The sequence below is a fragment of the Hemicordylus capensis genome, chromosome 5, assembly GCF_027244095.1.
Source record: "Hemicordylus capensis ecotype Gifberg chromosome 5, rHemCap1.1.pri, whole genome shotgun sequence".
In the NCBI taxonomy this organism is placed as follows: Eukaryota; Metazoa; Chordata; class Lepidosauria; order Squamata; family Cordylidae; genus Hemicordylus; species Hemicordylus capensis.
The window spans coordinates 241,329,508-241,354,361 of record NC_069661.1 but is presented as its reverse complement, the minus strand read 5'-3'; the positions used below and the strand labels follow the sequence as shown (position 1 = coordinate 241,354,361).

General features: G+C 44.8%; 1 protein-coding gene across 6 annotated transcripts in view; it reads left to right on the top strand.

Annotated features, from left to right (window-relative positions):
- The window catches only part of LMO3 (LIM domain only 3), a 107,278-nt gene that overhangs the window by 32,900 nt on the left and 49,524 nt on the right, over positions 1 to 24,854 (top strand). Inside the window, exon 1 of one of the 6 annotated variants that reach the window (XM_053252097.1) lies at positions 9,134 to 9,380. The exons of the other annotated variants lie outside the window; for them this stretch is intronic. Coding sequence (XP_053108072.1) covers positions 9,163 to 9,380 — 218 coding nt within the window. The 5' untranslated portion in view covers positions 9,134 to 9,162. Of the gene's footprint in view, positions 1 to 9,133; positions 9,381 to 24,854 lie in introns of those variants that run through there. 6 annotated transcript variants of the gene reach the window in all.

Genomic DNA, 24,854 nt, shown 5'->3' with positions numbered 1-24,854 from the left:
GATTCGGATCCGAATTAATCCGGATCTGAATCTGAATCGATTCGGATTAAAAAACGGGTCCTGGGGCCAAAAGAGTGGGGTGGGGTGGTAGTGCCTAATGGGTGGAGGCTACCACCCCAATTTCAGAATGATTGGGCAGAGGGCTAATTTTTGGTTAATTTCTGAAGTTTATGCGTTTTTAAGGTTCCCCCCATTAGGTATAATGGAGGGTGTATCACTTCACGTCGGGGGGAAGGGGGTGGCCTAGAGCGGTGTGGGGTTGGTGGTAGTGCAGGGTAGGGGCAAGGAAGCTACCTGAATTTTTTCAAAGGATTTGGGCAGAGGGCTGATTTTTGGTGGTTTCATTTGTTGGAGTTTTGTTGCTTCTGAGGTGTTCTGAGTGTGGATTCTATGATAGCAAATGAGATTTTCAATGAGACACCATGAATCCACTCTCATTTGCTATCATAGAATCTACACTCAGAACATCTAAGAAACAACAGAGCCCTATAACCCATGGGTTAGAAACCCATGGGGGTGGTTGGCACCCTATGTGCACTACATCACCACTCTCTCTTGGCCACCCAAGCACCCCCCAAGTGCACTTATGGGGCTGTTGAAACCTCCATTATACCTTATGAGGAAAAACCTTAAAGACGTGTAAACTTCAACAATTCACCAAAAATCAGCCCTCTGCCAAAATCCTTTGAAAAAAATCTGGTAGCTTCCTTGCCCCTATCTTGCACTACCACCAACCCCACACAGCTCTGGGTCACCCCCTTCCCCCCGACGTGAAGTGATACACCCTCCATTATACCTAATGGGGAAAGACCTTAAAGATGTGTAAACTTCAACAATTCACCAAAAATCAGCCCTTTGCCCAATCACTCTGCAATTGGGGTGGTAGCCTCCACCAATTAGGAACTACCACCCCACCCCACTCTTCTGCCCCAGATCCCACGTTATGCCCCCAATCTGCCCCAAAGACACTAAAGCTTCAGAAATTCACCAAAAATCAGCCCTCTGCCCAATCCCTCTGCAATTTGGGTGGTAGCCTCCACCCATTAGGCACTACCACCCCACCCTTTTGGCCCTGGGACCTGAAATTCGAGTAGACATCACATCAGACCTTTTTGCATTGAAGTCAATGGGAGTCAAAAAGGCGGGAAATTCAAATTGATGTCATTGCTCAAAATGGAGGGGGAAGAAGAAGGCATTTATCAGCCACAAAATGGAGGGTCGAAACAACAAATATTTCGGATCCGAAACGGGTGATTCGTTTCGGATCCAAATAATTTCGGGGGGCTTCGAGGGTGATTCGGTTCAGCTCTGAATCACCCAAAATCAGCCGTTTTGGGTACAGATCGTTCTGTACCCGAAACGTTTCGCACATCCCTAATGGCAGCTTTCTATGTTCCTATTTTCTATCTGGGTGTCTTTTCCTAAAACAGCCAGGTGGTCATTGTTGCTTTGTTGACTCTGAACTGCAGGCTCATGTGTGCCATACTGAGAAGCATTCAGCAGTTCATAAGGACCAGGGCCATGGCACACTTCCCCGCTAAAAAGAATGTTGAGATGGGTTTAGGAATGTCTTAGAACAGTGTTTCTCAACGCTTTTGGAATCATGGACCAGTACAGTCTTTGTGTGCAGTTTCCTGGACCAGCAGTTAGTAAAGGGGTTGCCCCCCACTTGCCCCCACCCCCAGGCACCCCCCAAAACAATTTCAAGCCGGGGTGGGGGCACCACCACTGGGAGCTCTCCAGAGCTCATTTCTAGGCAGGCAGCCCTCGCTGCTGGGATAACACTCATTTAGCTTCCTCGAAATGAACGTTATCCCAGCAGTGAGGGCCGCATGCCTAGAAATGAGCTCCGGAGAGCTCCCAGCAGCGGCGGACCCTACCAGCTTGAAATGGTTGTATGGGGGGATTAATTCCTCATGGACCAGCATGGACCGGCACTCAACTCCTCACTGACCGGAACCGGTCCACAGACCGGTGCTTGAGAAACAGTGTCTTAGAAGATACTGTTTAGGAAGGGGGGACTCTATTAATGAGACGCAGAGTTGTTGCTAGGCGGGGAGTTCTCTTCAAAATTGAGTGCTGACTACTTGTTGGCTTGGCACTGAAGCCAGGGGAGAGAGCAAGTGCATGTGTGTATAATATAAATATAAATATAAAAACCTGACATTCCTATGTTCCTATCTGACGGTGCAACCTATAAGGCATTGCAAACACTCTTGAGTTGCTGTAGGGGAAAATTGAAAGTGATGCCCAGCCATCTTATGGACAAACCTTCTCTGCCATTGCTGATCTTCTCACTGAGTGCCCCTGATAAGCTTTTGAGGAGCCCTAGCATTCTTCAGAAAACATGTGCCTGAATTGGGACCAGAGTTCTCTCTTAGAGGGGTGTGGGTGTGTGTGCCTACTAGATGCAGCCTACTAATAGAGATGCATATTTCCCCCCAGAGATGAGAAGTGGCAGTGGGCGGATCTCTTGCATTCTCTCCATTCTCATTGGCCATGTGTCGTCTTGCAAAAACAGTATTCACTTGTACAGTCTGTTACACCTGGCCGAATGGCCAGTTGTGGAAATGATGGCACGAGCTTGCATGTTGAAGGCTGTCTGCTGGAAGCAAGTCGTATGTGCCTTATGAGATGTACTTGTAACTATGTACAACAGACTAGAAAGGCGGCCTCGCACATTGCATTTCTTGAAGTGCACACAATGCAGATAAACGCACAACAAAAAAATGTAAAGTGTCGTCTGTTTACCACATTCACAGCTTGTGTAACGTACAGATATGCTCGTCAGAGAGCCAGCTGCAGCTTACAGGGGACCCTTGGCAAACTACCTTCCGTAGGCCCTCTCCTCATCAGTGTGGGTCCCAAGAAACTCACTCTGCCACTATCTTGTACCCATAGCCTTCATGTGGTGGTCTCCTGGTTGAGCAGTGGGCCCTTAGCAGTTACGTCAATAGTGGTGGCCCTTGACACTCGTCCTGGTTGTGACTCCCTGTGGAGTTAAGCTGGGTGGCAAACCACAGTATACTGCTATATAATGGAAGGAAATGGCTTTATTCCATCTACTGGTTTCACCGATTGTCCCCAAGTTTTCAGCAGTGTTTCTCCATTGTACTTCATACAGTGTGTACAGTGCATTGGTGTAAAATGTGAAATGGAGACATGGTCTCCCAAACACTTCCACCTGCAGTGGACATAAGCTGGGAAGCAGGGCTGTCTGGAGGGTGGGCCAGGGGAGCAGTCACCCAGGGGCCTCCTGCCCACGAGGTCCTACACGGCAGCATGGCGAGAGATCTTCCAGTTCTGGCAGAGCCAGGTTGATCCACCGTGGGGAGCCTTGCAAACTCTTTTTGCCATGGGCCCCACAAAAGCTAGAGATGGCTCTGCTGGGGACAGCTGTGATTAGCCCATTTGTCTTGGGTACCCTACATGTTGCTGACCGTTTGTGGGGAACTGCATTTCCCCCTTGCATTGATGGAAATAGTAAGCACAGTGTATACATTATCTGTCCTCTTGGCCATGAAAAGTGTACATCTACCCTTCAGCTTTGAACGTGTCGGGTGACCTCTGCGGTATGTATCCATCTTGGTCCCCAAACCCAGGGTCATTGTGAGGAAGAAAGCATGAATGAGTTCAGCATCCTGTGTCCTGTATTTACCTGAATCCAAGACTAGGTTTTTTCCAAGTTCTTTGATGATAGAAATTGGGGGAATCGTCATAAATACAGAGTGCTGTTCCTTTTGGCTAAACACAAGTATAAGCTGCATTTAACCTCTTTTTTTTTTTTTTTAAGGAGGGTCATCTTAAATTCAATTGCCTTTTATTTGGGTAAATACGGTAATAGAGATTGAGAAATATTTCAGATCCACTAGCTCTGAGATGAGCATTTTCAGGAGCTACCAACACACTTTGTCGGAGGTTTTCAAACTTGGATCCCCGGCTGTTGATGGACTTCAGCTTCCATAATCCCCAGCTACAAGGCCATTGTGGCTGGGGATCATGGGAGTTGAAGTCCAGCAAAATCCAGGCGTCCACGTTTGAGAACCACTGCACTACATTCTTGTGCTGGCAGAAAAGACAAAATTTGGTATTGCCTTGGATTGAAAATACAAATCCCTGTGCTACACCACTTATAAGTGTTGTAGCTTCCCCCTAAGGATCCTGAAGAATCCTAGTTTATTGAAGATGCTGACAATTCTTTCTTGGAGGTGCCCGTTCTCCCTTGCGGAACTACGATTCTCTGGTTTCTTGAGGAAAATGGTCATGATTATGTTACATTATATTATTTCTGTGGCGCAGAGATGTCCTAAGAATTAGATGAACAAACACTATAACATACATTGTACGCCATCCAATTTATTCTAAAAAGCTAGAGCTTAGAAATTACTAATGGTATACAACCCCTTCCTTTGCCTCAAACTTTGGGGCATTGCCTTTTAACACCTACTTTGGGGTGTTGCCAAGATCAAATGCTCTGTTTTGTCCCCTTGCAGATTCAGAACCAATCCCAACACACCGTGTCTCTTTCGGAGGCACATGAGTTTCCATTTTTGTTTTTTGTTTTTTCACCCAGACAGCTGCCTGGCAGGGGGCTGTGTAGCTCCGGTGCTGCAGTTAGTATCTGGCCATGTGGTATGAAATAAATGAATGCCTGGCAAGTATAGGTAATTCAGTTGCATTAACTAATGAGCTTCATCGAATGCGATGAAAATACGGAAGTGCAGCTGCATGAAGCTGGTAGCAATGTAGGTCAATCACCCTTTTCACTTCAGGTTTTTAACTAGGCGTACCCTGCTGAGCGGCCAATGACTACAAAGTGCCGTTTCGTTTCCGATTTAATTTTGGCAGCGTTTTGCCGAAGAGCAGCGATTCACACACAGCTAAATTATCTTTGCTGTTTCAGGCTTTGACTCTAGGATGCTAAATGGTGTGTGTGTGTGTGTGTGTGTGTGTGTGTACGTGTCTTGGTAAACGTAGAAATTATAGTGCCTTTCATATATATTTTTTTAAATCCCATTCTGCATAGAAATTAAATTAGTACATTGTAAGCAACCGTCATAATAAATATTCTAGCCAGGAGAATGGCTCCTAGGGAAAGGATTATCGAGCAGAATGTGAGAGAAGTTTCTTTGCCCTATAAACACATCTAGAAGCTTAGTGGTCCTCTCTCCTTTTTAAAAGTGTTCTTTTATAGGCCTGACAATAATTGGGCTTGTAAATTTTATTGAAGGCTTTAAGGGCTTGCCCAAAGAAAAACTCTTCTCCCCCCCACCACACCCCACCACTGCTGTTTTAGTGCCATAAGCTTGCTATTGGGTGGAGAAAGCTGGGCCCCACACAGAGACTTCAGTATTGGAGACAGAAACCACACGGGGGACCCCTTCTTTCAATAATTATTACAAAACGCAACCCGTAGAAAGGTTCTCTCCACAAGTCCCATTGAAATGAACGGGGGCTTTCATTCATTTCCATGGAATTTGCACAGGGCAACCTCCTGACAGAATAATCGGTTGAATCAGACCTGACTGTATCTCATTCTGTTTTAAAATCTGACCTAGGGAATTATTTGGCTAGGAACAAGAACACTCCAGTTCTTTCATGGCAAAGTGAGGTGCAGTTTCTCATGGAACTGCATGTGTTAGCAGTTTTGGAGGACTCTATCCTAGTTACCAATGACAGGCTTAATTTCTTAATTTTTCTTTCATGGGTTCAGATTCCACTCTGACAAAATTTTACCATAGACCACGTGCTTGTTGTTCTTTCCTACTTCCAAGAAGATTAGATTTGATAAGATTACAGAGAGAGATTTTTATGCATTCCATGCCTTCTGTATGTTTGCTTAGAAACACGTTATTTAAATGCATACTTTGCAGTGTATTGCCACACCAGTTATTTGAGTAGGGAATATGTGTGAAAATACTTGAAGAAAAATATGCATTTGTTTTTCTGGTAATGGGTAGCAGGGAATCCGAAGGAATTTCTGCATAAGAGCAGACTGGAAATCAAAGAAAGCATGCAACACTTGGACAGGAAACAGATTCCATCCTGAAGTTCAGAAATTTGCCCTCAGGCTGCAGCAGAGGGTGAGGCAAAGCCGTGAGGGCTCTCCATTGGCCTGAGGAGGACCAATTGCGATCCAGCCCCTCCCTTCTGAGAACTTTTTTTTTTAAAAAAAATGTGAGCCTCTTGGGGACAGAAGCACTTTAAAAAATGCTCTAAGTCCATCAGAGCAGGATGTAGAAATCAGTCGATGTGATAGAATATTATTTTTATTTATTATATTTATAAACTGCCTAACACCTAAATCTCAAGGCAATGTATGCAACTTAAAACAATAAATAAAACTCAGTAAAAACTATTTTTAATAAAAACCATTAAAAATAGTTTTAGCACAAGACTCGAGAAAACAGGTTTGTCTTAAGTGATTTATTAAAGGCAACCAGAGATGGAGAAGCTCTTATTTTGACAGAGAGCACATTCCAAAGCCCTGGGGCAGCCACGGGGAAAGCCCAGATTATGTTCTGTGGAGGTATGGTATACCATGTTTTCATGCTTTCTAACACCCATATTTTGGTTTATTTCAACTGATGCATCATAATACTCAGTATCTCTTATCTTCCCTCGAGCATTGGAAGGTATGAAATTTATAAGATGCCCTTTCCTTAAAATTGGTCTGATGCAAACTGCAAAATGAGAGCTTTAAAACACACACACACACACACACACACACACACACACACACACTCTAAAAACAAATAAAAAGCTTAAAAACATTAAAGGAAAATGCTTTCATGATTAGGACTGACGTCCTACAACACTTTAAATAAACTGTTCCATGTGCTGCCACAAAGAAGCAGACTGGTTAGGACTGCTATCTCTGCAGGCCGCAGAATATCTTGGTCTGTGTAGAACTCTGCAACCAGCTGCAATCTCTCTGTCTCTGACATGAATCCTGAGGTTCTCCAGTTGTGCCGTTGGGTGTGTGTATGCACACACACAGGAGGTCACAAGGCACTTGCAGTTCAGGAGTGATCTGTCTCTCCCATCTGCTACCATGAAGTTACCTGCTGTCCCTCAGAATCCCTATGTAGATCTTTCCAAAAAACTTCCTTTTCTAGTCTGTGGTAGCAAGCATGACTTGTCTGCTTTTGCTAAGCAGGATCTGCCTGCATATGAATGGGAAACTACGTTTGTGAGCACTGTAAGGTAGCCCCTCTGGGAAGAGCAGAAGGTTCCAGGTTCCCTCCAGTTCTGTCTCCAGGTAGGACTGAGAGAGATTCCTGCTAGGGATGTGCATGGAACTGGGCGGGGGAGGCTCGAAGGCAGGGGGGGTTCTGCTCTAAGGGCGAGGGAGGGTGCACTTACTCCTCCCTCTGCTTTACTCCCACCAGCACTCTGTGTGTTACTCTGTTGCCACCTTTAACAGAAGTAGGCGGAAGTATCCAACATGCCCCCGGGCATGGGCACATTGTACCCACCATGCACACACGCGTCTGTGACATGCCCGTGTATGCATCTGGCACGCACAAGCGCATCTGATACTTCCACCTACTTCCAGTAAAGGTGGCAACGGGGCAGCAGGGAGGTAACCTGCCGCCCCAGTGGACTTTTAAAATGGGGGGTGGGGGGAAAGCAGAGGAAGGGGTAAGTGCACCCCACCCCGTCCTTAAAGCAGACCCCTCTGCCTTCAAACCGATGGAACCGGTCACTGTTCGGAGGCCCATAAAGGGCCTCCGAACCGGTTCCGTGCACATCCCTAATTCCTGCCCGCAACCGTGGAGAAGCTGCTGCCAGTCTGTGTAGACAATGCTGAGATAGATGAATTAATGGTCTGATTTAGTATGAGGTAGCTTCCTGTGTTCCTATCTTCTGTCCTTTTGGTGTCTGTGGGCACTGTTGCTTTGTTGACTCTGAACTGCAGGCTCATGTGTGCCATACTGAGAAGCAGGCTACAATTCATAAGGACCATGGCACACTTCACTTCAAAAAAAAAAAGGATGAGTTTGGGAGTGTCACAAAAGATACTGTTCAGGAAGGGGCACTGGATTAATGAGACCCACAGTTGTTGTTAGGTGGGGAGACCTCTTCAAATTGAGTGCTGCCTACTTGTTGTCTTGATACTGAAGCCAGGGGAGAGTGAGTGCATGTGTGTATAATATAAATATAAAAATCTGAAATTGTGATTCAAGACCTGTGGGTTGCAATAGTTCATTAAACCCATAATAATGTCATCCTATATATTTAGGTTCAATAATGATGATTTCTGTAGAACCTGACAGTGTTCTGATGCTGCAGTACTTTTTTCATTTCTATCAGTTCTAAGGTTCTGGATTATCTGAACAACAGCAAGAGAATCTGTCTCATATGAGACAGATTCTTTGTCTCATATGGGATTCTTCTTTGGTGTATACTGAAGTTGGTAACTTCTTAAAAGAAGAGTTATATAGAATACTGTAGAACTAAACCAATTCACTTAATCCCACTTAGGCATATTGAATTGAGTTATAACACGTTATGCATTTAACAGTTAACAGCAAATTCTTCTAGCTTAAAACAAATTGAATTGCTGCAAAGTGTTCTGGCAGGCTTTCTGCTTCTTCTCTTAAGCAAAGCAAATATTATTTTTTCGCTATACTCTTAAGTCAGTGCATCGGGTTCTCAACTCTTGACATTGGAAATTCTAAATTCTAGGATTGGAGCCCAATGGGAATCTGGGGTTCCGAGTTTAGTGCTTTCAGGTGGGTCTGAAGGTGGAGCCTAGAGCAAAAAAGCGTAAAGCGAAGGAGAAGGAGGAGTCGATGGCGACCAGGCTGTGGCGGGGATGCCCCTGGTCAGTTGACAGCCCTTTGGTGTAAGGATCTCTGAAAATAACAGTGAATCATCTGATCCTACCATTATTTACGAATGTTTGGGAATCCTAGTTAGAGCTACCCTGAATATTATCCAGAACAGTTCTGATTTCGCGGGGGCAGAAACTTGTAATCCTGGTGCTGTAGAAATTCTGTTGAGAAATCACACCTTGTAAGGAAGATCTTTTTTCCCCCTTTGTTAGTCTTGTTTGTCATTGTTTCCCCTGGCTGTTGTTGCTTCAGGGCTATTTCTCACTCCTACACCCCCATAGCTCAATTGCAAGAATGATTGCACCCAGTTGGACATGATACAATGAATGAAATGATATTAAAAGTGTTCAGCCGGTCATGCTTGGTTACGTTGCTGAAGGGAAGAGGGGGCTTGCATGCTCAGAAGACGCCGCTAGCTCTTCTCCGTTTCAGGCTTAGAAAGACGACGACGGGGGCAGGGGCGGCAGGGAGGAACTCTGCTGCCCCAAGAAGATTTTTAAAAGCACCAGCGCCGGAGGGGGAAGAGCGGCGGGTGGGGGGGTAAGTACTAAACCCCCCCTTAAAGAGAGACTCCCCCCAGTGCCAGACCACGCTTCTGTGGTTCCGTGCACATCCCTACCTCCAAGCTGGCTCTCAGTCTAGTTTTTAAGTGTGGAACCCCCAAATTTAGGGTGTGAGGGGCCAAGATAACCCCCAGCAAGCATCCACTGGGTGCTTCTTGAGGAGTTACCTTGGGCCCCCCACCCCTTTCCCTCTTATTTTGCTTCCACACAACCGAAAATTGAGAGCATACACAGCTCCCAAACCTGGGTAGGACACAGTTTTTGAATGTGTGAATGTCTTTGGGTTTCTTTTTAGATTGTGAGTGCCTTTTGAGTCAGGGAATTGTCTTATTTATTTTTCTATGTAACTGCTTTGAGAACTCGTGTTGAAAAGTGGTATAAAATATTCGTAATTCAAGTTAAAAACTGGTGTTTTTTTTTTTAATCCAAGTGGCTGACCCAAGGAAGCCAGACTTAAATAAAGCTACGTGTTGGCATGCAACTTGACAGTTGTGTGATATTTAGTTGTTCTTTGCTTAATTAAATTGCAAATCATTCGGTCGCTCTTTTTGTTTCTGGATTTCTTTCACCGTCTCCAAGTCAGGAGAGAGACATAGAAACAGATGGATTTAATGCTTCTAGAGCGGCAAGATGACATCCTTTTAAACGGTTCTGTTTTTGCATCTTTCAAGGTGAAAGTCTTCATGGTACACCTGACTCTTTGGGGTGGAGGAAAGTGTGTTCTGTTCTAGAGTACATCACTGAGATTAAGATTAAATGCAGGCAGAAGTTTTAACTATTGTAGCTTCTTTCACTGCTTAGCCTGCACATTTTTCTTTAATGTGTTTAGCAAAGCTGTATAGAAAAGTAGGTGTTGAGGGGAGTAAAACCGTAGAGGGAAAAGTCATGACCAATAAGCGCAGCAGATTAATACACAAAACATGACTGAACAGAGCCATCTTGTCCTTGATTGTCAAATGAGAGTTGTAGGGAAAGCTTTTACATCTGTAAATAGGGATGTTCACTTAAAGAGCATTAGATGAAGTTTGTGCCTTAAAGCAAGTGATGCCATATGAAATGTCAGTAATCTTTTATTGTTTTAACCAGTCAGGTAAATCATTGGTTGCAGAGGATCTGAGCTGAAGAAATGCTGCATAGCAGAAGTGCTTATTTAGTGAGTTAGATTCTTGGCTTGGGGGGGGGGGCAGGCCCCCAAATATGTTAAGCTATGATGTAAAAGTAACTTTGTCACTTGAAGAGGAAAGGGGCTACAAATTGTGGGGGGGGGGGTCTTTTAAGATGGATTTTAAAAAAACTGAAATGATTAAATTGCAGAAATGGTTAAATTGCTGATGAAGGATTTTAGTAGTCAGTTGGTACACACAAATGAGGTTTATTTTTTTTAAGCCCTAGAAATCCAAATACAAAAGAATATGCAGCTTTGAACTTCATTCCACCCTTCTTCAGTCACTTAGCACTCTGGTTAGTAACTTCCCACATTGTTACTCTGGTTATCCAGCTAATATAACACTTAAGTTCTCCTTGATTGATTAAGTGCCATCAAGTCGGTGTCGACTCTTAGCGACCACATAGATAGATTCTATCCAGGATGATCTGTCTTCAACTTGGCCTTTAGGGTCTATCAGTGGCAATGTTCCAGGTAACAGGGATTCCCAGATGTTGTTGACTAGGGATGTGCAAAAAATTTCAGGCACAGATTGATCTGTGCCCGAAACGAGCAATTTCGGGTGATTTGGGTCTGAACCGAATCACCCCCGATGTCCCCCAATATTTTTCGGGGCCGAGCCGAATCACCCCTGATTCGTGCCCCCAAAATTCGGGTGATTCAGGATGACGTCTCTTTGAATTTCCCGCCTTTTTGCCTCCATTGATTTGAATGCAAAAAGGTCTGATGTGACGTCAGCTCGAATTTCGGGTCCCAGGGGCAAAATAGTGGGGTGGGGTGGTAGTGCCTAATGGATGGAGGCTACCACCCAAATTTCAGGGGAATTGGGCAAAGGGCTGATTTTGGGGGAATTTTGGAAGTTTTAGTGTCTTTGGGGCGGTTCGGGGGCATAGCGTGGGATCTGGGCAAAAAGAGTGGGGTGGGGTGGTAGTGCCTAATGGGTGGAGGCTACCACCCCAATTTCACAGTGATTGGGCAGAGGGCTGATTTTTGTGGAATTGTTGAAGTTTACGCGTCTTTAAGGTTTTTCCCCATAGAGAAGATTTGAGGTGTCAGCAAATGTATAGCTTCACGCGGGGGGCAAAGGGGTGACCTAGAGCAGTGTGGGGTTGGTCGTAGTGCTAGGTAGGGTCAAGGAAGCTACCTGAATTTTTTCAAAGGATTTGGGCAGAGGGCTGATTTTTGGGGAATTGTTAAAGTTTACGCGTCTTTAAGGTTTTTCCTCATAGGGTATACATGGAGCTTTCAGCAGCCCCATAACTGCACTTGGGGGGTGCTGGGGTGGCCCAGAGCGAGTGGTAGTGTAGTGCACATAGTGTGCCAACCACCCCCATGGGTTTCTAACCCATGGGGTACAGGGTTCTGTTGTTTCAGAGGTATTCTGAGTGTGGATTCTATGATAGCAAATTAGAGTGGATTCATGGGGTTTCATTGAAAATCTCATTAGCTGTCATAGAATCCACACTCAGAATACCTCTGAAACAACAGAACCCTGTACCCAAGGATATTCCAAACTTGACATGGTCAATGCAATCAAAGGCTTTTCTGTAGTCAATGAAGTACATATTGACTTCTTTTTTGTATTCTTTGGCTTTCTCAGTTATCCAGAGTGCATCAGCAATGATGTATCTTGTTCCTCGGCCTTTTCTGAAACCAGCTTGAACATTCGGCATTTCCCTTTCCACATAGGACTCTAATCTGCGTTGGATGATCCTGAGCATTATTTTCTTAGCATATGAAATTAAGGATATTGTGCGATGGTTTTCACAATCTGTTAAATCTCCTTTCTTTGGTATGGGTATGTAGACTGACCTCTTCCAATCTGCTGGCCATTGCGTTCTCCAAATTTGCTGACATAGTTTGGTTAGAGCCTTGACTGATTCTTCTTCTGTTGCCTGTGGTATTTCTGTATCTATTCCATCAATTCCTGTAGCCTTCCAACTTGGTAATGACCGAAGTGCTGATCTAACTTCATCTTGCGCTACTAGAGGTTCTTGCAAATCTTCTAGAGTTCTCCTTAGCCAACTAAAATAAGATGGTTCCCTGTCTCCAAAGAGCTCACAATCTAAGACACCAGCAACACCACTGGAAACATGCCGTGACTGACTGGTTGCTTCAAGAACGCATAGTGTTTGTACAGTGCAGTCAACTCCCAGGATTATTCATATTTATCTCCTATATATCTCACATTGATTCCATCATGGAACTTGAGGAGCCTTGAGATTGTTTTAATGAAAGGCGGTATACAAATTTAACAAATAAATAAATGGAGCCCTCTTGCTATCCCCCATCCAGGCACCAACCAAATCTAGATTTGCTTATCTTCAGAGTGGTGACTGTATCATGTGCCCTCGGGCCATATACTGGGATCAAGGCTATATTTATGAGCCTACTTGCTTGGAAGTTAGTGCAGTTGAAAATGACAGATGTAGCCATGATTTTGAATGTCTCCTCCTAAGAGGTGATCTCTTGAATGCCAATGGAACAGTTGTTTGCTTTAACAGGAATGGTGCTGAGTTGGTGCTGTTGGACGTACTTATTTACTGCATGAGATTCTGTCTCTATGCTTCTGTGAAGTAAAATGTTCCATGTACAAGGAAGAACTTGAAATTGCTGGCTCCACTAACCAGCAAATAGCTTGAGGTCTCCCTGTTCTTTCTTTTACAAAACATCATGTAACTTAAAGGCAGTTGCTGTAGACATTTGTATTCTGCCTTTCCAGAGTAACTTGCATTTTTAAAAATGCCAATAACACATTTAAAATGATGAAAAGACTCTTGTTTAGTTAGAGCAAAAATGCAAACAGACTTTGCACCCTGTCCAAAATGCCAAGAAGGATGAAGAGCTTCAATCATAGCAAGGACATTTTGTGCAGTTCAGGTTAACTTCTGTCTATATCATTGCAGTCTTGTTGCTGTTGGGTCGTGGAGGGGGGAATGCTTCTGCTTGACAGGGTCCTGTGGCAGCATCAGTACTGTGTGACCCAGTAACAAAACATTGTTGAGGAAGATCATGTGGGATGTCGTCATGCAAGTCTGAGGGCAGAAGATGCAGGGACATTCCACAATCCTCAATAGTGTGGCTTCTGGATTGGATGTTACAGCTGCTGCACAGGCCTTGCACAGGGCGAAATCATGGTTGGTTGTTCCAGGACAGAATAACGATTGCTGCTCCTACCTGAGTGTACACAAATTTACTCTGTTATGGGCTATTGGATGATCCATCCTTTTTGCTAGGTAGACTGTTGGTTAAGTATCTTGTCAATAGGAGGTAATTTAGGAACTTAGGAAGCTGCCATATACCATTGGTCTTTCTAGCTCAGTATTGTCTACACAGACTGGCAGTGACTGCTCCAAAGTTGCAGGCAGGAGTCTCTCTCAGACCTATCTGGAGATGCCAGGGAGGGAACTTGGAACCTTCTGCATGCAAGCAGGCAGGTGCTCCGGCCCCATCACCTAAGGGGAATAACTTACTGTGTTCACATTCTCCCATTCAAATGCAAACCAGGGTGGAAAGGGGACAATTCATGCATGCTACCATGCAAAGGGGACAGTTCATGCATGCTACCAGAAGCCCAGCTCTCCTCCCATTTGTAAGGGACGGCCTCCTTATCTTTAGGGATCTTGAGTCTTTTGAAGGAGAGCCATAGGAGCTCGGGGAACTGACACTCACTCAGCTAAGGGGAAGAAGCAGACTGTCTTCTGAAAGAGACAGAAGCCCTGTTCAGACATTGCTGTGCCAGTGTTCAGATGTTTATACACACACATGCATGTTTTTGTGTGAATGATTGTACCAGCATTCGTTTTAAAAGTGAACCTAGGTAAAGCCCCCCTGAAATGCAGGACACAGATAGGAAATGTCCCGCTGCACCTAAAAATCTTGTAAGTTAATCACAGCAATCTCAAACTTCTGAACATTTTTCCGTATCTCTATGGTAAAAAGCTGAGAGGGAAAACCAGGCCTCAGGCAGACAGTCGGAATTCTGATCTGCAATAGCCTTGTAGAATGGCATAAACTAGGTCTGAGCACTCCTAAGGACAGAGGCAGTCTTACCCCTGGGCCCCAGGTCCATGGCCTCCAGGCGGGCCTCCGAATGGAAGAGAGGGCCTCCTGCCACCATCCCACCCCCGCCCCACTGCACCGAACCACCACACGTTTCCCTAATTTCAGGCACCATGTGCACAGTCTGGGTGGGGCGTGGCTGAGCAGGCCTCCCCCGGGTCGTCCCCCCCACAATGGTGGTAGTGGTGGGTGGAGCAGCCGCTAGGCCTGCCCATCTGGCCCAGCGGTGCTTGAGAACTGCGAGGCACAGCTGCGCAGTTAAGCCTGTGACCCTCGATTCGGACTGTGCAGACGCGCTGGAGCGCCTCGCAGTTCTCAAATGCTGCTGTGGGCCGGACAAGCAGACCTAGCGGCCACCGCTGCGAATATGGCGCCTAAAATTATGGAAACGTGGCAGGAGAGGCTCCCCAAAATTTAAATGGGGGTGGGGCTTGTGGCGGGGGCAGTCCGGGCGCCAGAATTACCTAAGAGCACCACTGCCTTAGAAGCCTATAAAATTGGAATAGGTAGGTGTCATTTTTTAGGTTTTAATTTAAAAGCCCTTTAGCAGGTGCATGCAATGATTTTTTTCAAACTAACTGGGGAGACAGCTAAACCTTCTAAATTGGTCCCACTTTCAAGTGCCCTCCCCAGCTCAGCACCAACCATCTGTTTGGTGGGTGGGGATGCAGAATTTTTGCATGCACCTTCTGCTCCTTCTCACAAGGATCTTTGGATGGCTGTGAAAATATATTAGAAATTCCTTTTTTAGCTGGAGTGCTCTCAACTTCCCACCGCCTCATAAGAACAGCCTTGCTGGATCAGGCCCAAGGCCCATCTAGTCCAGCATCCTGTTTCACACAGTGGCCCACCAGATGCCTCTCGAATGCCCACATGCAAGAGCTGCAGGCATGCTCCCTCTCCTGCTGTTACTTCCCTACAACTGGTATTGTAGCGAGCGCTCCCTTGACCTCGTTTTTTTGATCACGTGGCATACTGCGAGGAGCCCCGGGAGGGGAGGCGGGATTTCCGTAATGTACCGCACACTCACGTGGTGCATCACGGTACTTCTGGGGGCGGGATGACAAATCCTGGCCCCCGACCCTCCTCGCTGCCTCAGCACGCGGGTAATTGGGTGCGCGGGGAGCATGCCCAGCAACACCGCTGCGGTCATCTGCGGGGAAGGTAAGTTTAACTCACCTTCCCCGCAGATCGTCCTCTAGCCCTTCTCACAGATCATGAGAAGAGGCTCTAAGTCTCAAGACGAGCACCTGGCCAGTGTTCGGAAACAGGTTGCTTTAGACCAGTGATTCTCAAACTTGGGTCCTCAGGTGTTATTGGACTTCAACTCCCATAATCCCCAACCAAAGGCCACTGAGGCTGGGGATTATGGGAGTTGAAGTCCAATAACACCTGAGGACCCAAGTTTGAGAATCCCTGCTTTAGACCAAGGACTAAGCTGGTTAAGATGTGGCAGGCATGGATTGCACCCTGGGTTTGGCTGGCAGGGTGCTCCGGCAGATATTGCAGCCCAGATGGTGACCTCAAACCACAAAGCTCGGTCTGCTCAGTTTGCAGCAGAGCACAATTGGGGGCACAGGAGGACAGGCTACCTAGCCTGACTACTTGGAATCCTGTCTTGAGAGAGATGCACGTGGGTATCTTTTCAAGGATGCTGGATGGTGGCGGCGGCAGTGCTGCTACTAGGAGAATGTTGGCACCATCTGCTCACTTGGAGTTTTGTGGCTGAGAAGATGGAGTTTCTCCAGGTGAGCAGGCTGAGGAAAGATGGTGGCGGATAAGAAATGCTGCTTGGGCAGGCAGCTCCTTCTCCATTTACTCAGGCAGCTTGTTCGGTTTTAAAAACTTATTTGCTGCTGGAGCTGACCTACTTGCAAAATCTACTGGAGTTTGGTAGCTTGTGATTCCACAGGAAGTTGGGTATGTCAAAGAAAACTTCAGCCAAATAAGCTGCCTTTTGGCACAGGTAGATTTGCTATCTTAGTACATGAAAAGGAGTCTGTCCCCACTCTCAAGTCCTCTTAAAAGGGCTTCTTTATAAAGTTCTAAGACATTTGTTTCCCCCAGGAGCACGCACTGCTGGTTCTCTTAATTCTTTGACACTCAGTATCTTATCCACCTGAATTTCTTTTGGAATAAAGTCAAATGGTTTTAGTTCCTATTAAGTGTGATACTAAGCCAGAGGTGGGGATTCTTGCCAATTAGAATGGCTAATTCAAGGCATAAGCAGTGCTAGCACCAGGTCCCTTTGTAGCTTGTGAAAAAGGCATGAACTATCTATTTCTTGCCTCCTTGTAGATCTCATTGTAGGCCAGATGGGTTGAGAATATTTAGTTTGAAAGATCTCTCTACTTTAGGTAGGAGTATTCATTTAGAAATAAGAATGTCATTCTCTGATGGAAAATTAATGGGTGCTGCAGTGCTTGAAAACTTGGATTTTGAAGGCCCTCCATAGAGTGGGGATGGGCAGATGACCCTTGATAAATTTCATGTATCTTATAGAAACTTACTTGGCTTCTGTGTTGTTTTTGTTGTTGTTTTTAATTCTCAGTTTCTCTATGGGAGAAAATCTGAAATATACTGTATATATACAGTATATTTCCCTTTTTTAAGTTTTTGGTGTCAACTGTAAACTGCAGAGTCACTTCTGCTTCTAACAAGTTCTTACGCCCTTTAGTCAACCTTGGAGCTGGAAAGTGTATACTGTATTATGCTCTGCAAACTTGACAGTAGTCTTGTTCAACTTGCAGCACTGTGCAGTTGGAGTGAGGGGTCTTGCTAAGACCACTATCTTAGAATCCTATCAAGATAATGTGGCCTTGCCTCTTAAGAGCATCAGGATTGCTTTGCAGGGCCATCAGCTTCAGCCTTTGGTCTCCTGCAGTAGCCAGTAAAAAGTTCTGGCTTTCTCAAGTTGGGCGTGAAGGTTGCATTCTTTGTTTTTCAGACATGTACTGAATACTCTGTACATGGAAGTCCCATTTATTTATAGTGGCTAACAGGTCTATCAATAGCCATCTTCCAGGGAGAAAGCATAGGGGTAAGCTTCCCTGTCGAATACTTCCTTACTGTTCCTAGTGTTGCCACTTGGTATTCATTCTTTTAGGAAAAGATCAAACAATAAGAGCAGAAGGAAGCTCAAGGGACAAGGGAGAGGAAGTGATGCCAAAGATGCAGCTGTATACTATAAATACAAGAGCGTCAAAGAGGAAGTTAATGGACTGTTAAATAAAAATGATTGTCCTGTAAGGACAGGAAGAAATAATGGTGGATCCCATTTTGGTACTCTCTGGCAATCTCTTCAAAATATAGCTGCCAATAGGTGAATGTGTCTATGGGGTTTTCCAAGTCCTTTGGAAATATTGGTGACCTTGGCCCTTGTGTATGAACTGCATGGCCATGCCATATACATGTTAGAATATATGTTAGAGTTTAGCTAAGGCAAGACTGTGTGCCCACCCCCAGTTCCCTGTAGATAGAGGAGGAGCACAGAATGTGATTCTAGGTTGAGGATTTGGCTTCCCAAAGAGTCTCTGCTTTCATTTTGTTTTCTGGGCCTGATGATGGCTAGCAAAACTTTGCTTTTTCATTATTGGCACAGGAGATGGAATTTGAATTCTGTATGTGGTGGGGAACTGAAAGGTTAAAATTCTGCACAAAGTACACATAGCCTAGTAAAAGATTTCCATGCATGTTCTGGACTTCTTGCTAATGTCAGTGTAAGCTATGAAAACTTGGGGCAAACTTTTGTGCAGGTGCCTTCTGGCTGAGTTGAAGCAAAAGTGGCCAGATATAGGACTAGGTGAGGAATACGTACTGAAAGAGAGGCTTTTGCTTTGGGCAAAGGGTTATTTTGATTTTAATAGATATGGGCATATTGATAACCTCATGTAGGTTTTACGGTGATGGCTCTTATGAACTGCAATGATCATAGATACGTTTTTAATGGAAAGCGAAACCCTGGTGTGAGGCATTTTATTGGGAGGAAGGGGGCTTATAGAATCTCAGCTGAGGTATAGGGATCTCTTAATCCTAAGATTGCTCTTTCCTGTTGCCTAATGGGTGTAATTTTCGAAGAGGATCAAGAATTGGTTACTTATCTCTAAAATGCTCATTGGCAAGCTTCTAGACAACCTTCTGTACTGAATTGTCCATACTTTTTATGTCCAATTGTTTTGTGTTTTGACCAAGCTTACTTATTTGAGAAATGTACAATACCAATAGAAAGATAAACAACATGTTCTATAAACAAATTTTGTGTTCAACAAAAGTTCACAAAGGTTTCTGTGTGTGTGTTTTTTAAAAAGACATCTGCAAAAGCCACTGAGAAGGATGCTGTGCTGGGATGAAGAGAGACTACTGCTCTCTCCCAGCTAAATATGAGGGAACCATCACATAAAAGGTGCCTCCTTGCTCAGCAAGATTATATGCATCAATTTGCACTATGTTCACAGATTAATATTCTGCAGTCTCTTCTATAGCCCCCCTGATCGTTTATTTAATACATTTCCTGCCTTTTCAAAAACTGTCTCAGAATGGCTTATAATGAATAAATAATAAACATAATAATAAACAATAATAAAATAGAATAAAAATAGCAGCAGCAAAACTGTACTACAAGTAATGCAGTGGCAGAGGAACGTTGCAAAAACTCCCAAACCTTAAAAGTAGCAGCAACAACTAAATTGGGGAAGCATCGACAACATCATCTGGGAACCCCAAGGTTGGTCAGTCAAATCTTATCCAATCCTATCCAACCCCAGCACAACATCCCTCCAGTGGCTGTTGTTGGTATCTGCCTTATGTTTTCTTTGTAGCTTGTGATCCCTTTGGGGACAGGGGACCATCTTGTTTATGTATTATTTTTTTCTATGTAAACCGCTTTGAGAACTTTGGTTGAAGAGCGGTATATAAATATTCATAATAGTAATATTACCCTTGTGCTGGAAACTTAGGTGCCAGCTGCACAGATCTAGGGAGAGAAGTCTGCAAGCAGGGTGACCCTGCAGAAAAGGCCTGGAGAAAGGATCTCGCCAGATCACAAAGCCATGGGCAGGTTTGGACAGGGGCAGACTTACAAGACAAGAATAATTTTGGCCCTTTGAGATACAGAAACTGGTCTGTGGTTTGAGTGATTTTTCATTGCACTCACAACCCTTCATCTGCAAAGCAGTATATTGTACAACACTTCGTATAACACTTTTCAAGGGCAGGCTAGTTGGCTGTGAACTGCCGTGAAGAAAATGGGATATGCCCACAACCTACAACAAAGGTAGGGTCTAGTTTTCCAGAATCTTGTATACATCGATGGAGGCAATAGCAGCAACATCCAGACTGGTAAAGGAATGTAGCTTAAAAAGGAGATGGCAATGTTAACAGGTTTTCCTTTGGAAACTGACAGAGGAACAGGACCAAGGCTAGCTCAATATAGGAAGCCGCCTTATACTGAGACGCCATTGGTCCATTTAGCTCAGTATTGTCTACACAGACTGGCAGCGGCTTCTCCGAGGTTTCAGGAAGGAGTTTCTCCCAGCCCTACCTGGAGTTGCCAGATGAGGGAACTTGGAACCTTCTTCATACAAGCATGCAGGTGCTCTTCCCAGAGTGGCCCCATCCCCTAAGGGCAATATCTTGTAGTGTTCACTGCATGTAGTCTCCCAATATTATTCTGTATTCATGCCATCTTGATAGCAAGGAGGCATGAAAGGGAGAAGGATGGTGTGCAGATTTTATGGACATGGTATAACATTCCAGAAATTTCAAGGGAGGCCAGAAGCTTCCAGAGAGCAGGCTGAGAGTTCATTCACCCCAAAGAAAACAAAGAATGCAGAGGGTAACTCAGCACCTGAAAGAGAGCAAAGCTGTGTAATTCATCAGGAGTCTTCCCTGTATTCAAGACTCGCCCACCCACTGTGATTCCCATACAATGTAGCCTGGCCAGACAGCGGGAGCCCAGAAGTTAATCCTTGGAGTGCTGCCAGTATTGATGTCTATAGGAACCTAGTTATGTGGTGTCCTCTATAGGATGAGACCACATAGCCATTTAGTCCACTGCCTTGTCAACCAGATGCCTCTAAGAAGCCCAAAAGCGATGCATGAAATCACACGAAGGCAATAGCTCTCCTACTCTGTTGCCCCTCAACAACTGGTATTCAGTGGCATGCTTCCTCAGAAGGTGGAGGTTGCATTTAGTCATTGCTGCTAGTAGCCATTGATTAGACCTACCTGCCATGATCATGAATTTGTCTAACATGATTTTTAACCTTGCAAAAAGGATACTACACGGCTACATGTTCCCAGTGACGCACATTTGGAAGTAACACAGGAGATGGAACCTTTGGCGATAGGCCTGGTTCACACGATTCATGGTTTGCTGTATTGTGGGCCTAAGGAGCTCCAAGCCTGCACCTATATACCTCCTCCTTTCTCCTGCCTCGCAAACCCAGCAGTGATGGAGGTGTGGCACTTGCATCACAGCTCCACATGTTGCCTCAACCCAGCAGTGTGGTTTAACAAAGGGTTAGCAACCAGGGTCTGCAATTCGGATCTAATCCAAATTTCATATCCTGGTTTTTAAACCAGCATTAAACCACATCTAGGTTTCGGCGTCATATGGGACTGTAATGTAACTAGCAAGGATTTCTCCCTCCCAGCTAAGTGCATAAGGAGAGCGATGAGCATGTTGATTGACTGCTCACTTGCATTCCAAGGAACCATGAATTGTTGGCCTGTCTGAACCGGATTGTGGACTCCTTATTTTCCTCTACATTTTATCCATTGGACTTATATTCCTGTTCCCCACCCCACTCTTTCCCCCCACCCCTTGAATTACTTGGTATGCTTATTGGTGAGAAGGCATACAGGATTTATTTTCCTTTTCTTTTTCCCCTTCCCCAGCATTTTAAATATACCCTAATCCACCTTGCTTGAGTTTTCCTGCAGTCTCACATAATAGTCAATCAAGCTCTTGTTTTGTGAAAAATGTGACAATGCATTGTTGACACTTTACAAAGCTCCAGCCTTCGGCAATCATTAATGAGGCAAGGTTCCCCCTGCCCCGTCCAGGACGCAATGAGATTTTTTAGACAGATGAATGCTATGAGAACCCTGTGTACCAAAGGCAATGTTTACTGCATGTAATACATATCATTGTTTGTCTCCTGTAGTGAAAAATACTTGTGTCATGCTGTTAAAATGTACTCCTGACAGAACAGTGCTTGCTGTGATAGGGTCTATTGCTTTAAAAAAAATGATATACTGACAGAAAATACAATTTAAGAAAATTTAATGCCAAGGGTAGTCAACCATGTAGGCTACTATTAAGGGGCCAAAAACTCAAGGCCAGGGTTTTTATTGAAAAGAAAAGTGTGTGCGCAATTGCATTGCTGCTAGCAGGAGAACTTTTAAAATAAAAAAGAACTCAGAGACTCAAACTTTCACCTGTAGGGAAATTAGTGAAAACAGCAGTTCAGGAAGGATTTATTGCAGGAACCTTTCACTGAAATGTTCAGAAAGCGCTGTCGTTCAAAGGATTATATCCCTCTAATTCCTAAACTGTTGAATGCCAGACACACACAGCGCCTTGATTCAGATGGGTAGGCAGAATGGAGGAGGGCCCATCGCTTAACGTTGGCGCACATGCTTTGCTTGACGAAGGTTCCGGGCGCAACCTCGCTGCCATCTCTGTTCAAAGCACCTCTGGTAGTAGGACGGGGAAAGATCTTTGCCAGAATGGACCACCGTGGCCTAGACAGGCAGGCTCAGCACAAGACACTTCATCTGTTGCCTGAATCCAGGACTAGGTATTCTCCAAGCTCTTTAATGTTAGAAGTCAGAGGGCCATCTTAAATTCAGAGTCCCGTTCCTTTTGAGTAAATACAAGCATAGGCTTTATTTAGATAGACCCTTGGTCTATCTAGCTCAGTATTGTCTTCACAGACTGGAGCGGCTTCTCCAAGGTTGCAGGCAGGAATCTCTCTCAGCCCTATCTTGGAGAAGCCAGGGAGGGAACTTGAAACCTTCTGCTCTTCCCAGAGCGGCTCCATCCCCTGAGGGGAATATCTTACAGTGCTCACCCTTCTAGTCTCCCATTCATATGCAACCAGGGTGGACCCTGCTTAGCTAAGGGGACAAGTCATGCTTGCTACCACATGACCAGCTCTACTCTCCTCTCTCCTCTTAATGTATACATTACTACTTGTGTCATTTGCTATTCGAATCATAACATGAACCTGTTAAATTGGGTTTAGCTGTCATGATTTTGCTTCAATACAATACAACAAATATTTATATACTGCTTTCCAGTGAAAGTTTCCAAAGCGGCTTACCCAGATACACATACATACATACATAAATGGTTCCCCACCCCCAAAGGGCTCATAATCTGAAAAGAAAAGGGAAAAAGAGACCAACCAACATACCAAACCAAACCACCAGCAACAGCCACTGGAGGGATACTGTGCTGGGGATGGATAGGACCAGTTGCTCTCCCCCTGCTAATTAAAGAGAATCGCCATTTTAAAAAGGGGCCTCTTTGCTCAGTTAGCAGGGGGCTTCAGAATTCCAGAATTCTCCAGGGTTGATCATGTCAGATCAGTTGAAGTTTATAGTATAGAATCAAAGATAATCTCTTGAGAGTTAGCAAGTGGTTTTATGGGACTTCCTCTAGGTAGGCATGTTTCCATATAATCTGCTGTAGTAGTAATTAGGTAGGTCCCCTAGAACTAGCAATGTGGAACAAATAAAACAAACCCCCCTTTTTAGTCAGCCACCTGATGCCTTAAACCAGCTGAAGCCAAAAACACATTTAAGGGCTGATATCAGGCATAGGTCTTCCATGCAAATATAAAGGGCTCTTACTCCATGATCAAGCCAGTGTTTACTCTTCTGGGTCCACTGCTCATAAAAAGTGAATTGGGAGTAGGCATTTTCTTCCAAATATTTATTTTAGAATACTTGTGTACTTTTCAACAAAGAGGCTATCAAGGTGGTTTGTACAGCATAAAGATTGCGGAGATGGTTCCCTGCCCAAAGGGCTTACCATTTAAACAGAAATGCAAGTGAGACTGGGATGGATGCTATATGCTGGGTGGTATAGGGACAATTGCTGACCCTCTCCTAAACAGGAGTGCCGCCACATTAAAAATTCTTTCTTCACCCAGTTAGTGGGGGAAATGCAAAGAAAAGAGAATAGGCCTGCAAGCATAGGCAGAGGGGATGAGAGTATGAAATATTGTCCCTTATCAATCTTCCTTAGTAGGAATTGCTTCCCACTTGAGAAATGTGCTTCAGACTCTAAGCTGTAACTTTTCATCTGGACCCATGGACACTGGAAGCCTGCTTTGTGTGTTTTTCAAATAAATGTTGGATTCTTGTGTGTTTCACCGAAATTTCACCGACACAGCTGTTAGGGATGTGCTCGGACCGCAGTTTGAGTACTTTTAAGGAAATTAGCAAGGGCACTTTAAGACAAAGGAGAGCAGATGCTACCTGCTGCCCCTCTCCACGTGCCATTAGCAAGCCACAGTAGTTGGGGCATATCCCTAACTGCTATGGTTTCCTGGCATGTAGCTTGTCATCTGTCAGAGATGTGGGCTAGAGAGCAGTGGTTTCCTCTGCTCCAGTTTGTGGATCCTGGACGCAATCATGCATTGTGTGTTGATTTGACTCTTAGGCTAGTTTAAAGCATTGTACAAAGGATGCCCTTGACTGTCTAGAAATGTTCACTGGTGCAAAACGTGGTGGCTTCCATCCTGATAGAGGTGGATTGCCCAGGCAACAAAGAGGTTGCTAGGCATTGCCTTCATAACACAATTAGTTGTGGGTGCTATTTGTCCCCTTTGATAAGCAGGATTTGCCTTGGTTTGCATTTGGATGGGTGCCTGCATGTGATCACTGTCTGCTGTAAGACATTCCCCTTAGGGGATGGGTCTGTTGTCCAGTGGTAGAGCATCTGTTTTGCATACAGAAGTTCCCAGGTTTAATCCCTGCCATATCCAGGTAGGTTTGGAAAAGGCTCTTCCCTGAAACCTTGAAGAGCCACTTCCAGTCATTGCAGCAATGGAGGCTCCTCATTTGGGGCAGCGGGGGTTTGCCCATCCTTCTTGCCAGCCCCCCATTCTCTCACCAAACATACCACCTCTCTCTCAATCTCTCTCTCTCTCTCTCTCTCTCTCTCCCCTGCTTGAATGTTGCTCTTGCATTTCCACTGCTTGCCAGTAGATG